The sequence below is a fragment of the Chiloscyllium plagiosum genome, unplaced genomic scaffold (assembly GCF_037043375.1).
Source record: "Chiloscyllium plagiosum isolate Xiang-an unplaced genomic scaffold, Cpla_swu_hap1 HiC_scaffold_1, whole genome shotgun sequence".
In the NCBI taxonomy this organism is placed as follows: domain Eukaryota; kingdom Metazoa; phylum Chordata; class Chondrichthyes; order Orectolobiformes; family Hemiscylliidae; genus Chiloscyllium; species Chiloscyllium plagiosum.
In genome coordinates this window covers 55596302-55611319 of record NW_028270139.1, presented here as the reverse complement: position 1 = coordinate 55611319, position 15018 = coordinate 55596302, and the positions used below count along the sequence as shown (strand labels likewise).

The window sequence follows — 15018 nt, the reverse complement described above, 5'->3', positions numbered from 1 at the left end:
AAAGTACCTGTCATTTCACAATTTGATTTACAGATACAAGTGGTTGTAGACTGTTTGAAATAGGTCTATGCGTTCTAATATTTGTTGGTACAACGGATAATGCATATGGATTAAATGTTTGTCATTATAAGGCATTATGTAATTGAAGTAATGTAAACATCTTTTATGTATGCAATTTTTGAGAATATTTGTAGCAGGTTGGGGTTCAGGTTGTAAGTCGCTGAGCTAGCAGGTTTGTTTTCAGATGTTTCATCACCATGCTAGGTAACATCACCAGTGAGTTTCTGGTGAAGGGCTGGTATTCTATCGTGCTTTCTATTTACATGTCTTGGTCTCTTAAAGTGGGTGATATCATTTCCAGTTCTTTTTTCTCAAAGGTTGGTAAATGGGGTCCAAATCGATGTGTTTATTAATGGAGTTCCAATTTCAATGCTAGGCCTCTAGGAATTCTCATGAGTGTCTCTGTTCAGCCTGTCCTAGGATGGATGTGTTGTCCCAATCGAAGTGATGTCCTTCTTCGCCTGTACGTAAGGATACTAGTGATAGTTGGTCGTGTCTTTTTGTGGCTGGTTGGTGTACATGTATCCTAGTGGCTAGTTTTCTGCCTGTCTGTCCAATGTAGTGTTTGTTACAGTCCTTGCACGGTACTTTGTAAATGACATTCGTTTTGCTGGTTATTGGGGCCTTTAGGTTCATCAGTAGTTCTTTCAGTGTGTTGGTTGACTTGTGGGCTACCATGATGCCAAGGGGTCAGAGTAGTCTGGTAGTCATCGCAGAGATGTCTTTAATGTATGGCAGTGTGGCTAGAGTTTCTGGGCGTGTTGTGTCTACTTGTTTTGGTTTGTTTAAGAATTGGTGGACTGTGTTTATCGAGTACCTGTTCATCTTGAATGCCAAGTATAGGTATCTTTTCTTCTGTTGCTTGTAGTTCTTGGGTGCTGCAGTGTGTTGCAGCCTGTTTAAATGATGTCCTGATGCAGCTCCATTTGTGGGTGTTGAGATGATTGTTTCTACAGTTAAGCATCTGGTCTGTGTGTGTTGCTTTCCAGTAGATGCTGGTCTGCAGTTCTCCATTAACTCTTTGAAGAGGTAACAAGTAGGTTTGACCAGGGAAACCCAGCAGATGTTATCTACCTAGACTTCCAAAAGGCCTTTGGTAAGGTGCCTCACAGGAGGCTGCTGAGTAAGTTGGGGGCTCATGATGTTTGAGGTGAGCTGGCATGGATTGAGGATTGGCTATCTAACAGAAGGCAGAGAGCTGGGATAAGAGATCCTTTTTTTGGAATGGCAGCTGGTGATAAGTGGTGTCCCGCAGGGTTTAGTGTTGGGGCCACAACTGTTCACTTTATACATAAATGATCTGGACGAAGAGACTGGGGGCATTCTAGCAAAGTTCGCCAATGATACAAAATTAAGTGGACAGGCAGGTAGTACTGAGGAGGTGGGGAGGATACAGAAAGATTTAGACAGTTTTGGAGAATGGTCCAAGAAATGGCTGATGAAATTCAATGTGAGTAAATGCAAGATCTTGCACTTTGGAAAAAACAACACAGGCATGAACTATCTTATAAACAGTGAGAAAATTCATAAAGTCAAAGTACAAAGGGACCTGGGAGTGCTAGTACAGGATTCTCTAAAGGTAGACTTGCATGTGGATTCCGTGGTTAAGAAAGCAAGTGTAATGTGGTTATTTATCTCAAGAGGGTTTAAATGTAAAAGCAGTGATGTTCTACTGAGACTTTATAAAGCTCTGGTTAGGCCCCATTTTGAATACTGTGTCCAGTTTTGGGCCCCACACCTCAGGAAGGAGCGTGTCCAGCAGAGATTCGCAAGGATGATCCCTGGAATGGTAGGCCTAACATACGATGAATGGCTGAGGATCCTGGACTGTATTCATTAGAGTTTAGAAGGTTGAGGGGAGATAAAATAGAAACTTACAAGATAATGCATGGCTTAGAAAAAACGGATACTGGGAAATTGTTTCCATCAGGTGGGAATGCTAGGACTCGTGGGCACAGCCTTAGAATTAGAGGGGGTCAATTTAAAACAGAAATGAGGAGACATTTCTTCTGCCAGAGAATGGTGGGCCTGCGGAATTCATTGCCACGGAGTGCAGTGGAGACCGAGACATTAAATGTCTTCAAGGCAGAGATTGATAAATTCTTAATCTCGCAACGAATTAAGGGATACGGGGAGAGCGTGGATAAGTGGCGTAGAAATGCCCATCAGCCATGGTTGAATGGCGGAGTGGACTCAATTGGCTGAATGGCCTTACTTCCACTCCAATTTCTTATGGTCTTAACTGCATTAAAGCTCAGCGAGCAAATTACAACCTGTCTTTTATGTTTTTTTTTTTCATTATTATTGACATTTAGCACTTTATTTTACATAACTTAATCTTCTCTCATCTCTGCATGGGCCCTGAGGTCTATCCATTACGGATACTGGGTGAGTTGACATGGTCGGTGTAAGTGTAATGATTGGTGGGTGGAGGTTCGCACAAAGTTGGAATAGGGACAAAGGACACAAAGCTAGGAATATGGGCAAAAGCTGAAATGGAAGGTGATGGGTTATTGGAATTGATATGAGAAGTTAAGAGATGGGGTGATTACAGGGCAATAAATATTGGCCAGCCAGCGATGCCCAAAGCCCATAAGTGAATAAATTTAACTGCATGATTAGCACGGATGGAATGAGGGAAGCGTGTGCTGGTTGAAGGCAGGAAGATATTTTATGTTTTGGTCTTTCTTCTTAAATTTTGCACACACTGACAGAGCCCTGAGGAGGGACTTCTGCTCATCCCACCTCCGCACCTGGTATCTTCCTTATTCCCTCCAAGATCATCCGTCCTGACTTCTAATTTAGCCAGCCGAAAATCTGATGTTTGGACAGTCATGGTTCACAGAGCCAGGAATTCTCCTGATTTGGCATACCCAACTTGCAGATGAAAATTCAAGCTTAGGTTTTGTCAAAAATTAAAGACATAGGTTATGTCCAGAGACTAACAGTAGGCTGTAGTCATTTTAATTTTATTCCACCAATCAGAAATATAGATGATAATATTAATTATCACTGTCAGTTAGTTCCATCAAAACATGTAAGATGTAGGAATGAGGCACCTAAGTTTTAAAAATAGTTAATTCCATACTACGTGGAATGAATGGATGGTCCAGAAGTCATAAAAAGTTATTAAGGGCAGGTTTACTGCTGCTGCCTCTGTCTTTTGACATTTTAGTGCACATAATTTGAGTAAAACGTTTTTTTCTTGTCTCTTTCTTCCAAAGGTTAAATATGTATATATAACAAAAGGCTGAATATTTGTAACATTCTAAGGGTACTGCACTAAAGACGGCATTATCAACATTATTTGTTATGACAGATTCACATCAAGTATTCTGAATTCAACAACCACCACACAGTTTCATCAGTTTTTAAAAGAAAACTTTAAAATCATGCATAAGTAATAAGACATTAAAAGCAACAAACGAATGAAAGACATACATGCAAATATATAAATCAGAGCAGGAGTAGGGCAATCAGCCCCTCAAGCCTGTTCCACCATTCAGTAAGATTATTCTTGATCTGATTGTAACCTCAAATCCACATTCCTATTTATCCCTGCTAACATGTTAGCTCTTTGCTCACTAAGAATCTATCTACCTCTACTTTAAAAATATTCAAGGACTCTGCTTTCACCACATTTTCAGGAACAGAGTTCCAGTCCGACGATTATATCAAGTGGATTCTGACATCTGAGAAATGTACGCTCTGGCAAGATTTATGGCAAAATTGGATGAAAACCCAGTGAGGCTGAAATTGATATCAGCAGCAATACTCTACGGTGAATTCTTAAAGGAAGCACAAGTGCATCAGCTATGGCAAGATTTAAGGTAGAAGGACAAGAATCAAAAAAGAGCAATCTCGAAGTTGGGCGCAACTCATTCCATCTTTTATGCTTTTGACAAGCAGAATGGCAAATTTCTCACTAAGCAACAGCAAACTGCCATTTAAGGGGGATTACTGTTGATTAAATGCCAAGTTAGACATCAAGAAAACTCAACATTTCAATCAGAGCAGGCATTTGGCAAATTCAACTCCGTGCTTGTTCAAAGGACCTCCACGTTATGTGCAAGCAAAGAGCACCTCAGGGCATGATGCACCAGCCCTCACGCACCTGGACATTGACTTTCAGCACTTGCCAATCCCCTATGATCATCATGACATCTGTTATACACACTGCAAGTGTGCTCTGGAAACACTTGCATTGCTGGGTGTTGGAAATCCAAAGTGTGCAATGGGGAAGAAAATGGCTGCAACCACAATCAAGTGGATGGTATGTGACTCAACTTGTGAGGGAGGGCCTCAGAGCACAATGATGTCATAACATTACAGACTGAATAAGAACTGGACAGTACTCAGTCCTCTCATCCTCAGAGGTGAAGGAGTTACCTTCCAGGAGAGTTGACCATTCTACTGCAGAGATAATTGACATGCTGGCAGTACCAGCAAGAGACAAGAGAGAGAAGGCATTGCGACCAGTGTTAGCAGTGGTGTAAAGTTAATGACACTGACAGTGAAATTAGTTTGAGAGTTGCAGTGTACTGAAGAGTGATACTTGCTTGTTTGGCAAGACATGCAAGTTTCTGCATCTCTAAGGAGTAGTCCTAGTTTTGTCCTCAGAAGCCTTCGTATAGAGCAAGGAACATAATATCAGGCACCTCCCTCTTTGTATAGAGCGAGGAATATTATTTCAGGCACCCTTCCAGGTCTCCGAATGTCCTGTTCTGGGCTGTATTCTCTGTGAGGAGGATGATGGCACTGCCAATATTGGAAAAACTCATTGATACTTGTGCTCAAGTCTTGAGGTGGGACACTAACCTGGAATCTTATGAATCAGAACCAATCTTACTACCAACTAAGCCACAAATTCAGCAGTATATATGTTAACAAGAAAAGTAACGAAAGTAGATTGGTATTTATTTTGAATGTTTCCCAGTAACTCGGGTAGCAACCAACAACTAAGTGGCCACAAAGTACATTGATGGGAAGCTAAGGATAATAAAGATAGTTTTCACAAGAGTAGTAGCACCAGAAGGAAAGGATTCAGAGCAACCAAATTCTGAATGCAAATACATTTGGCTGATATTAATCAGACCAGCTAATGAAATTAAAATGTGTTGTGAAACGTATGCAAGGCCTCAAACACCAGAAGTAAGCGACTATTCCCAAGCTCCACATACCGCACTGGTAAGAAAGTATCCCTAAAGCAACTCCTTCAGTGAAAATAATATTGAATATTTTAAGGAAGTATTAAATATTTTAAGGGGAGATGGTGTAGCAGTAATGTCACTGGACTAGTAATCCATAGGCCCAGACTAAGATACTGAGGACACGGATTCAAATTCCATCACGGCAACATGTGAAATTCAAACTCAATTACTAGCTCTGGAATTTTTTTATTCAGTCACAGGATAATGGGTGCCACTGGATAGGCCAGCACTTCCAGCTGCCCTCAAGAAGGTGGTACCGAGCTGCTTTCTTGAACTGCTGCAATTTATTTGGTGGCAGTACATCCATAATGCCATTAGGGAGAGGATTCCAATACTTTGACCCAGCGACACTGAAGAAATGGCAATATACTTCCAAGTCTGTATGGTGAGTGGCTTGAAGGAGAATTCGAAGGTAGTGGTATTCCCACATATCCTCTGTCCTTGTCCTTCTAATGGTAATGGCCAGGGGATTGGAAGGTACTGTCTAAGGATCTTTGGTGAATTCCTGCTGTGCATCTTGTAGGTCATACACACTGCTGCTACTGAGTGTGAGTAGTGGATGGAATGAACATTTGTGGATGTGCTGCCAATCAAACAGGATGCTTTGTGGTGGACTATGTCAAGCCTCTTGGCTGTTGTTGAAGCAGCTCTCATCTAGGCAAGTTGGAGTATTACATCACACTCTTCACTTGTGCCATGTAGATGGTGGATAGGCTTTGGCGACAAGAGATGAGTTACCCACTGCAGTATTCTGAGCCTCTGACCTGCTCTTGGAGCCACAGGGCTTATATGACCAGTCCAGTTCAGTTGCTAGTCAATGGTGACTCCCAGAATGTTGATGGTGGGGAATTCAGTGATGGTGATAACATTGAATATCAAGGGGAAATTGTTAGATTCGGTTTTGTTGGAGTTAGTCATTGCCTGGCACAAATGTTACTTTCCACTTGTCAGCCCAATTCCATTTATTGCCCAGGTCCTACTGTATTTGGGCATGGACTGCTTCTGTATATGAGGTGTCATGCACATTGTGCTCAACTTTGTTCACTGATGCTGCACATCCCCACCTCTGACCTTATGATGCAGGAAAGATCATTGATGAAAGCTGATGATAGTGGCAAATTAGACTACCTTGAGAAACCCTGGCAGAGATTGGCTGTAGCTAAGATGACTGGCCTCCAACAACCACAACAACTACCTTCCTTTGTACGAGGTATGACTAGTCTCAGCAGTGGGGATTACAAACTATCATTGATCATTGTAAAAACCCATCAGTTTACTAATATCTTTCCAAGAAGGAAATGTGCCATCCTAACCCTGTCTGGTCTACATGTGACTCTAGATCCACAACAAAGTTATTGACTCTTAACTGCCCTCCGGATTGGCCCACCAAGCCACTTCGTTCGAAGCTGATTAAGGATGGGCAACAAATGCTCGGCTTGTCAGAGATGCTAAGATCCCATGAAAGAATAGAAAAACAAACTTTGATGCTCTCCAACATTAATCTTCTTTTATGTGCATTATTTTACTACTTTCTCTCCATTTCTTTCCTCACTAGAGGACATAATAAATTACATAAATTAGTGAACAAAAGTATCTGCCTCAAGTCTTTGGTCAATGGCCCTGTAATCAGCTTGAATATGAACAAGGATAACACATCTCTTGGAAAACGTTTTAGCATTAAGAAATTGGCAAGCAAAGGAGGAATTCAGTGAATTCTGAGTCATTTCCAGCAGGTTCTTACCTCTTTGACCAAGACGTATATACTCACTTTCAAACAGCTCTGTAAGAGACAATGTGCAGTTAAAGTATAAATTAGAACAGCAAAATAACATTATAAAATCAGGAACAGGAAGTAATATCATATTTTCTATAAAGCCATCTGGTGATTTAACTCAAGTCAGGAACCACTGTTATGGACCAGGCCAGACCCCTTCAAAACATTTCAAGAAAGTAGCTCGGAGCCTAAATTTGTTTGTTGTTTTAAGCAGGCATAGATGGATATTCCAGGAGTGATGCAGCTGGCCCAACCACTTAGTTTGAAACAAAACAGAATTTATTTGCAAGATTACCGAATGAAACACAAACAAAAGAGAACAGAATATAGAATAAGTTAAACTATCTGAAAACCCAACGAGACTACCCCAACTTAATGATGCTGTTCCAAAGTCCTGCAACAATCCCTGTAAACACCGCTTGGCAAAAAAAAAATGTTAAATCAAACACAGGGTCTTATAGTAGAGAGAGAGAGATGTCAGAGAGAGAGAACAGCAGCTTCAAAACTGACTGACTGCTTTCAGTGGACAGCCAGACTACTAAAAGCCAAACCAAACCAGAGAAAAGTTGAGCTGGGAGAAGTGGCCACTCCCCTTTCATTGTACAAGCATTTTGCTTCCAAACTTGAAAGCCTTTTAACTGAGGCAATACCTGTTAACTATCATCAAACTGGCCCAAAACCTTTTAGGCCAGTTTTAGGAATTGCTGCTTTTACAACTTCTCTGGGAAAAAAAGCCAAGGACAGCATTACCTTGTTAAAGGTGCAGCATCATCACAACATTCTCATGGAAATTATTGCTTTTAGAAGCATTGAATCTTAGTTTATAGCATAGAAGGAAATTCAATCCATCTTATCTTTATCACATCCTTGCATGAGCAATCTGAAATGCATCCCACTGCCCTTTTCTCTAAAACATGTAAAAAGTGTTTTACCAGTCTACAGTCATCAATAAGAACAGCATTGGGAGAATTTTCTTTGTGTAAAGTGCTTTTGGAGCATAGGCAAAAGTGAGGACTGCAGATGCTGGAAATCAGAGTCTAGATTAGAGTAGTGCTGGAAAAGCACAGCCGGTCAGGCAGCATCCTAGAAGCAGGAAAATCGACGTTTCGGTGTCCTGATGAAGGGCATTTGCCCGAAACGTCGATTTTGCCTCAAGCTTCAGTGCATTCCTCAGCTGGTTGCCCTGGCCTTGGGAATGTACAAGTCTCCAACACTCAGTCAAGGTTAACTCTTTACACTTGATGACCAAAAGGTCCAGAGAGACTAAAGAGCATCTTTCACCAAGTTAATGGTCCTACAGGCGATGTCAATGTTGGTCTCAGTGTGCATCCTGGGAAACAGCCCATAGAGCACAGAGTCCTGAGTCATGAAAATATTCACGACTACCTTCAACAAAATTACAACATCCCTCTGCAGATCTTCTTTGCAAAGGCACATTCCTTTGAGATGTGTGACAGTCTCTTACCACTACAGCTGCTTCAAAGGCAGTGTGCGATGGCTGCGAAGTCTGGTCATAGGATCCAATAGGTAGTGTGCTTCACACCAGCAGCCAAGCTACATCTTTGTGCTTGTTGGAAAGTTCTGGCAATGAGGGCATTCTGTCAGATGACTTTGACCATCTGCTCCAGAACCACCTGACAGGATACACCCTCTTCTTTTTCCAGTGTCTTGAGGACCTTTTGTGCTGACCACTGCCTAATGGACCTGCGTTCAAAGATGCTTATCTTTGCAAATTTTTCCATGAGAGACAGCTGATATGAAATGGTCCGACTACTTGGAGCATTCCTCAGCAACGAAGTCAGGTCCATCTCTTGCAACACTGGGGACCAGTGGAACCTCAGGACATAATGACGCTTGGTTTTTGGGTACCGAGCATCTTTGCACAGTTTGATGCAACCATACACAAAGGTGGCCATCAGGATGAGGCCAGCATTGGGTATGTCTTTCCCCTGCCCCCTTATCCAGAGTTTTGTACATGGTGTCCTTGCAGTCACGGTCCATCTTTAGCCTCTGGATGAAGTGGAAGATGGATCAGGTGACTGCAGTTGCATAGGCTCAGAGAATGAGCCAGACATGTACCACCCAGCAAAATAGTGAATACCTCACACCTGATGAGCTGGTTTTTACCTTCAATGGAGAGGGAGCAGTGCTCTGAAAGCCCAGTTACTGCCTCACCTTATCAATACACTCCTCCCAATTTACAGCATGTCCCAGCCACTCCATACTACATTCTCAGCACCTAGAGGGGATCTGGTCTGATTGTGAAGAGATTAAAGTATCAGTCAGCTCAGTTCCCACAGAAAATGGCCTCACTTTTGCCTCAATCTTTGGGAACCGGGCTAACCGAGGTCAATTCAAATGGCTTGCAGATGCTCCTGAGTCTACATACTGACAATGGATCTGAGCAGAAAATAGCATCTTATGCATGCTCAATCTTGAGTTTCAGAATTATCATCATAACTCGTGCTTTCCACTCCTGTCGTTACCTTAATGAATCAATTCCATTCTTAGCTTAGTTATGACTATTCTGTTTTCTATAAAATAATTAATCTCAAAATGTGCACAATACTCTAATTGTGTCTCAACAAGTGTTTTATATAAACATATCACTTACTTCATGCTTCTATTTTTAAAAGAATTATTAGTGAGGAAAATGCAGCATTTGCATTTTTGAAGTAAAAATTTTATTTTAAAGTTTGTCATAGATTAGGTTTCATTTAACCTAAATCGCATTCCACTGATGCAAATATTACAGATCTATTTTTAAAAATCAAATACAACCAGATCTTTAGCTCTAGTCTCGGGAAAAAAACGTGCTTCTGTACTACACAAAACTCTAGAATACTGTAAAATGTAACAAAATGATAAATTAAATAGTAAAAAGCTCTTAAATTTTGCACACAGTATTAAGTGCTAAAACATATAATCAGGGTTGTAGCATCATCTTGTGAGACCTTAAACTATTGACCTGACTTTAGAAATGTACCCCCTTAACATAGATAGGAAGGAGAAAGAAATCATTTGGCAACACACGTGAAAACTGTGTAAAGTACCACACCAATTAAAATGTAGTTTTCTGTTTATGCAATAGTGCCATATGTTGGTGCTGCACAACACAATTCACAAATTATTATGACGTGGATTTGTTCCTCAAAAACTTCGTTCCCAATCTTTACAATGCAAATAAAGCTGTTCAATGACTGTGGCCATAGAATGTGTGTTAGAAGGGGTGAAATAAGGGCTAATCATTGGTTCAAATGATTAGTTATTCAATCTCTAATTTCTTATGGAAAAAAATTCAATATGAAGAATTCCTAATGTTCTAAAAACATTAAACAATGAAAAGTACTTACCTACAGGGATCTGCATCGAGTCATCAATTCCAAGTTGTTCATAGTTTAAAGCTAGCTCAGCAAACAGTTCCCTCTTTATAGAATAAAAAGGGAAAATTTAATCACAAATGTGTATGCACTGAAGATTTTGTTACTATTAAAAACATTTTAGACGATAACAATTTTGAATGTCACCATAGACAGAGGACCACGGGCTGCTCTTTCATCAGACAGAACATAGAAGATAGAAAAGCACAGTAGCCCTTCAGCTCACCATGTCTGCGCTGGCAATGATGCCACTCTAAATTTTAAAATGAAGTTTAATTATTATAGTCCCAGACAGCTGATTGGTGGTGGTTTTAAACTGAAGGTCTCCAACGCCTCAGGTCAGGCGTTTGAGAAAATGGGTTCTTAATGGTAAATTCAGCCAGTGCGGGAATTCAATGTGTGGTTTTGGTGTCATTCTGTATCGCAAAACAGCCATCCAGCCAAATGAGCTAACCAGCCCCCAAATACAGTAATTAGCCTCATGCTATTGGCATCTTTCTACATCACAAACCTGCTGTCCAGCCAACTGATTAACATGAAGCAAAGTTAAGGCATTGCGATGTTTCTATATTCCATATTGCATTAATGTTGGACCACAGATCTGTTCCAGAACTTCTTGAATACCAAATTCCTGACCTTATACATACCAAAACAAGAAATGAAAGCCAGTTCAGAGAGGAATAGTTGGAAGATTAGGATTAAAGTTAGCTCATGTTGGTCTGTATGCCATGCCATAGCAAATTTAAGAACAACTTTGAGCAAGCCCTTATAACAGGTTACCAATAAATGGTGCGCACAATACCAAGAAAATCAGAACATATACAAGTGATGGAGTGAAGGAAACATTATCAAAGCAAAACCCAGAAACACTTACTGAATAGATTCAAACAAACCTATCGTTAAAATAATCAAAAAAAAGTTGAATAACAAAGAAGATTTGTACTTGACAAGCAAGAAAAGCCATTAAATATGGCAACTCAATTCTGATGTACAATCTACTTGTCTAAAAGCAACAAAACAAAAATCGAACATGAATTTACTTTAATTAAATAGAATTTATTTTGAGGAATTCCTCTCTTCCACCCTGCCACTTCCTTTAAAGACTTTTCTCCACTTATGCTTTTAATATTAAGTCCATTTTTAAATGCCCTTTACTAATTCTACTCACTTCATTATATTGTTACATTATTTTTCACGTAAATACTTTATTAGTCAGTACTAAATCACATTAAATTATTTTTCCATCTGCTCACCCAGTTGTAATTCATTCTGCAATTCATTCACTGCATCATCATTCCCAACGTCATTCTCTAATTTATTAGTGTTATCATTGGTATCTTCCAAATTTCAACAGCAAATTTGAGAATATTTTGGTGTGGTGATGTGGGAAAATAAGTGATTCCCCTAAATACACATTGTTTTCTCTCAACAAAATAAAATCCAGAGATGTATGAAAATTATAACTATTTCAGAATATGTGTTGAAGAGTTTTTGTAATTATTAAAACTATGTTAGTAACAGATCTGATAGTGTACACAATGATCTCAATGAATCATTCTTAGCACTAAATGTAAACTTAAATTTTAACAATAATTTCTCAGATAGGTAAAAAAATTTGCACTTCAGAATATAATGACTATGGAAGCAATATTCCCATTTTCAGTTACAGTGGTTTGTCAAGAGAGACTCATGGTGCTCAGTATGTTTTGGCAACTTTTCTCATACAATCCTCCACTCTTCACCTCATTAATTATGCAATCGGACTCTTCAACAGGAAAGGGAGAAGTATTCACAACTGCTGGGAACTTCCAGCGTTCATGCCTCTGGCAGCATATTTAAAGCCCAGCTACTAACCATGCTTGACCATGTTAAGGCAAGAACTTATTTTCTTAATGCTCATCCACTTTATGCTTATTTGGGAATACCAATCTCTGTGGTATGCATTGCTTTTTGGTACAAAGGGAGAAGCAGGCAGCTTGTGGAAATAACTGATCAGATAAAAAGGTGGTCACAATGTGGTGCTTGACCAGTGTCAGTGAAGACATGGCCCAAATCTGCAATTCTCACTATTGCATTTATCACATCCATTGGACAGCTTTCAGTTACATCATCCTACAAGACTATTGGACCTTCTTGCATTCACTTGCTGCTCTTTACAAAATCTGCCCACGTGAGCCAAGACCAGTAAAGGGGGTTATGAACACAAGTTTTCTCCATCCAATCAAGCAGTATCTGTTGAATTTTGCCAAAGAAGCGCAAGCCTGCTCATGTGAGGAATGGGGCAACATCAACAGCCACCCAAATTCAGTTAGCTTCACTGTACCAGGCTGCACTGCTGTTCCATTACCTCCAGCTCTAACGCATCCTAAATCTGCAAAAGCTTTTTTCTGCTTAGACAACTAATTTCTTCTCTTCTTTGACACAGGCACTCGTGGTAGTTAGCAAATTTCAGCCATGAAGACACCTATGCCCGAAACCCTCAGCACAACCTTCACTTCTGAGGATGAAGTTACTGGTGACTCAAGGATGCACCAGCAAGACATCCTGACGATATACCCATACTCCCTAGACTTGGTGCACTAGACCCACAACAACAGGCTGACCGTGCCTGAGTCCCCGGACTTTAGTACAACAAGTGCCCGGTTCACCATGGCCAATTCCCTGGATTTAATCAGCCCCTTGACTGAGTGTATCTGTACTCCCTGATAGCACTTCCTCCAAACCGTGTGATCGTCAGCACGTCAATGCATTTACATCTGGTTCCAGAAGGACTTTGAGGACTGCATAGCGGAAAAACAAATTAGGGGGAAGCAAAACTCCATAACCAACCATAGTCCACCTTGAACGCACTCAGGACTGTTTCCTTTTGATTTTCAGAGATGACGATTACTTGAAGCACATGCAGTGTGTTGCTGTTTAAGTTGAAGGCACATGCCACTGTGTGACATAAACATAATCCAACACAATGACCACCCTTTTAACTGATCAGTTCTTCCCATAAGCTGCCTGCTTCTCCCTTTGTGCGAAAGAACAATGTGAGCCACAGAGGTTGGTAGTCCCAAATAAGCATAAAGTAGATGAGCAGTAAGAAAATAAATTCTTGCCTTAACAAGCATCCTGTTTAAATAAGTCCTCGCACGCAACAGAGCTGGATGTCCACAACTGAAAAATGAAGAGCTAATGCATTAAAATTCAATGCAAGCCATATAGGCTGGCAGTCCCAAGTAAGTATAAAGTGAATTAACATTAAGAAAATCAATTCTTGCCTTAACATGCATCTTGTTTAAATGCATGAGATGTATATGTGTCCTTGCACGCAAAACTACCTGGCACAAGCATGCAGGTCATAGATATCCCTGAGGTCCAAAGTCAAGTGGTAAAGAGCTGAAGTGGCATGACAATTGGACTGAATTCAGCACAATTATAGCGAGGCAAGTAGCTTTCCCATGCTGACTTGTGTGGACAAAGGGCTGAGGAGGATGTTGGCCATGGAGAGTGCAGGGACACTGTGTTGAAGACAGGGCTGGATGAAGGCAAGCAGCCACCAGGTATGTGCTTTGACTTTCATGTCAAGAATTTGTTGCATCTTGTTTTTCAGGGAAGCAGAGGATGGCTGGAAGCTGCACAGAAGTAAGGGCAAGTTGAGCTAATAATGAGATACAAATACATGGAAATCAAGTCAACTGCTCAATGGCAAGATCTGAAGTTGCTACTTAAAGCTCAAGAGGAAAAAAGGAGCATCTTTGCTGTACAAATGATTGTGTTATCATGTAGTTAAATTACACCTTGCTACTCCTACTTATATTCTTAAGGTCTGATAATGTAAAGAATAAAAATGATTTTTTCACCCACCCTCAATTTTGTCATTGGTTTTCAACCTCTTTAATTGTTCATGGTAAGAATAAATATGAAAACCAAATTTTAAAATTCCAGTAGTAGAGTTTTCAGAAATTATGGGAACAGTGTTCAAAATTGTACTTTAAGTTTCCAGCATTAAACATTTCCATAATCACAAATGCAAGATTTTCTCTAAGTACAATTGGTTTTTTATCAATTTTTATAATACCAAATACTAATCCTTGTACAGTTTTATAAATTTTGGATGTAGGTTTGCGAGCTGAACTGGAAGGTTCATTTCCAGACGTTTCGTTACCTTACTAGGTAACATCTTCAGTGGGCCTCAGGTGAAGCAATGCTGAAAATCCCTGCTTTCTATTTATATGTTTGAGTTTCTTTGGGTTGGTGATGTCATTTCCTGTGGTGAAGTCACTTCTGTTCCTTTCCTCAGGGGGTGGTAGATGGGGTCTAACTCAATGTGTTTGTTGATAGAGTTCCAGTTGGAATGCCATGCTTCTAGGAATTCTTGTGCGTGTCTTTGTTTGGCTTGTCCTAGGATGGATGTGTTGTCCCAGTCAAAGTGGTGTCCTTCCTCATCCGTATGTGAGGATACTAGTGAGAGAGGGTCATGTCTTTTTGTGGCTAGTTGGTGTTCATGTATCCTGGTGGCTAGTTTTCTGCCTGTTTGTCCAACGTAGTGTTTGTTACAATCCTTGCACGGTAATTTGTAGATGACATTAGTTTTGCTTGTTATCTG

General features: G+C 40.3%; 1 protein-coding gene across 3 annotated transcripts in view; it reads right to left on the bottom strand.

Moving 5' to 3' along the window:
• Positions 1-15018, bottom strand: part of tbc1d19 (TBC1 domain family, member 19) — a 140673-nt gene that overhangs the window by 83101 nt on the left and 42554 nt on the right. For all 3 annotated transcript variants that reach the window (XM_043693561.2, XM_043693542.2, XM_043693551.2), the window contains exons 9-10: positions 10398-10470; positions 7012-7050 (exon numbers count right to left, since the gene is read on the bottom strand). In XM_043693561.2, coding sequence (XP_043549496.1) covers positions 7012-7050; positions 10398-10470 — 112 coding nt within the window. The remainder of the gene's footprint in view (positions 1-7011; positions 7051-10397; positions 10471-15018) is intronic.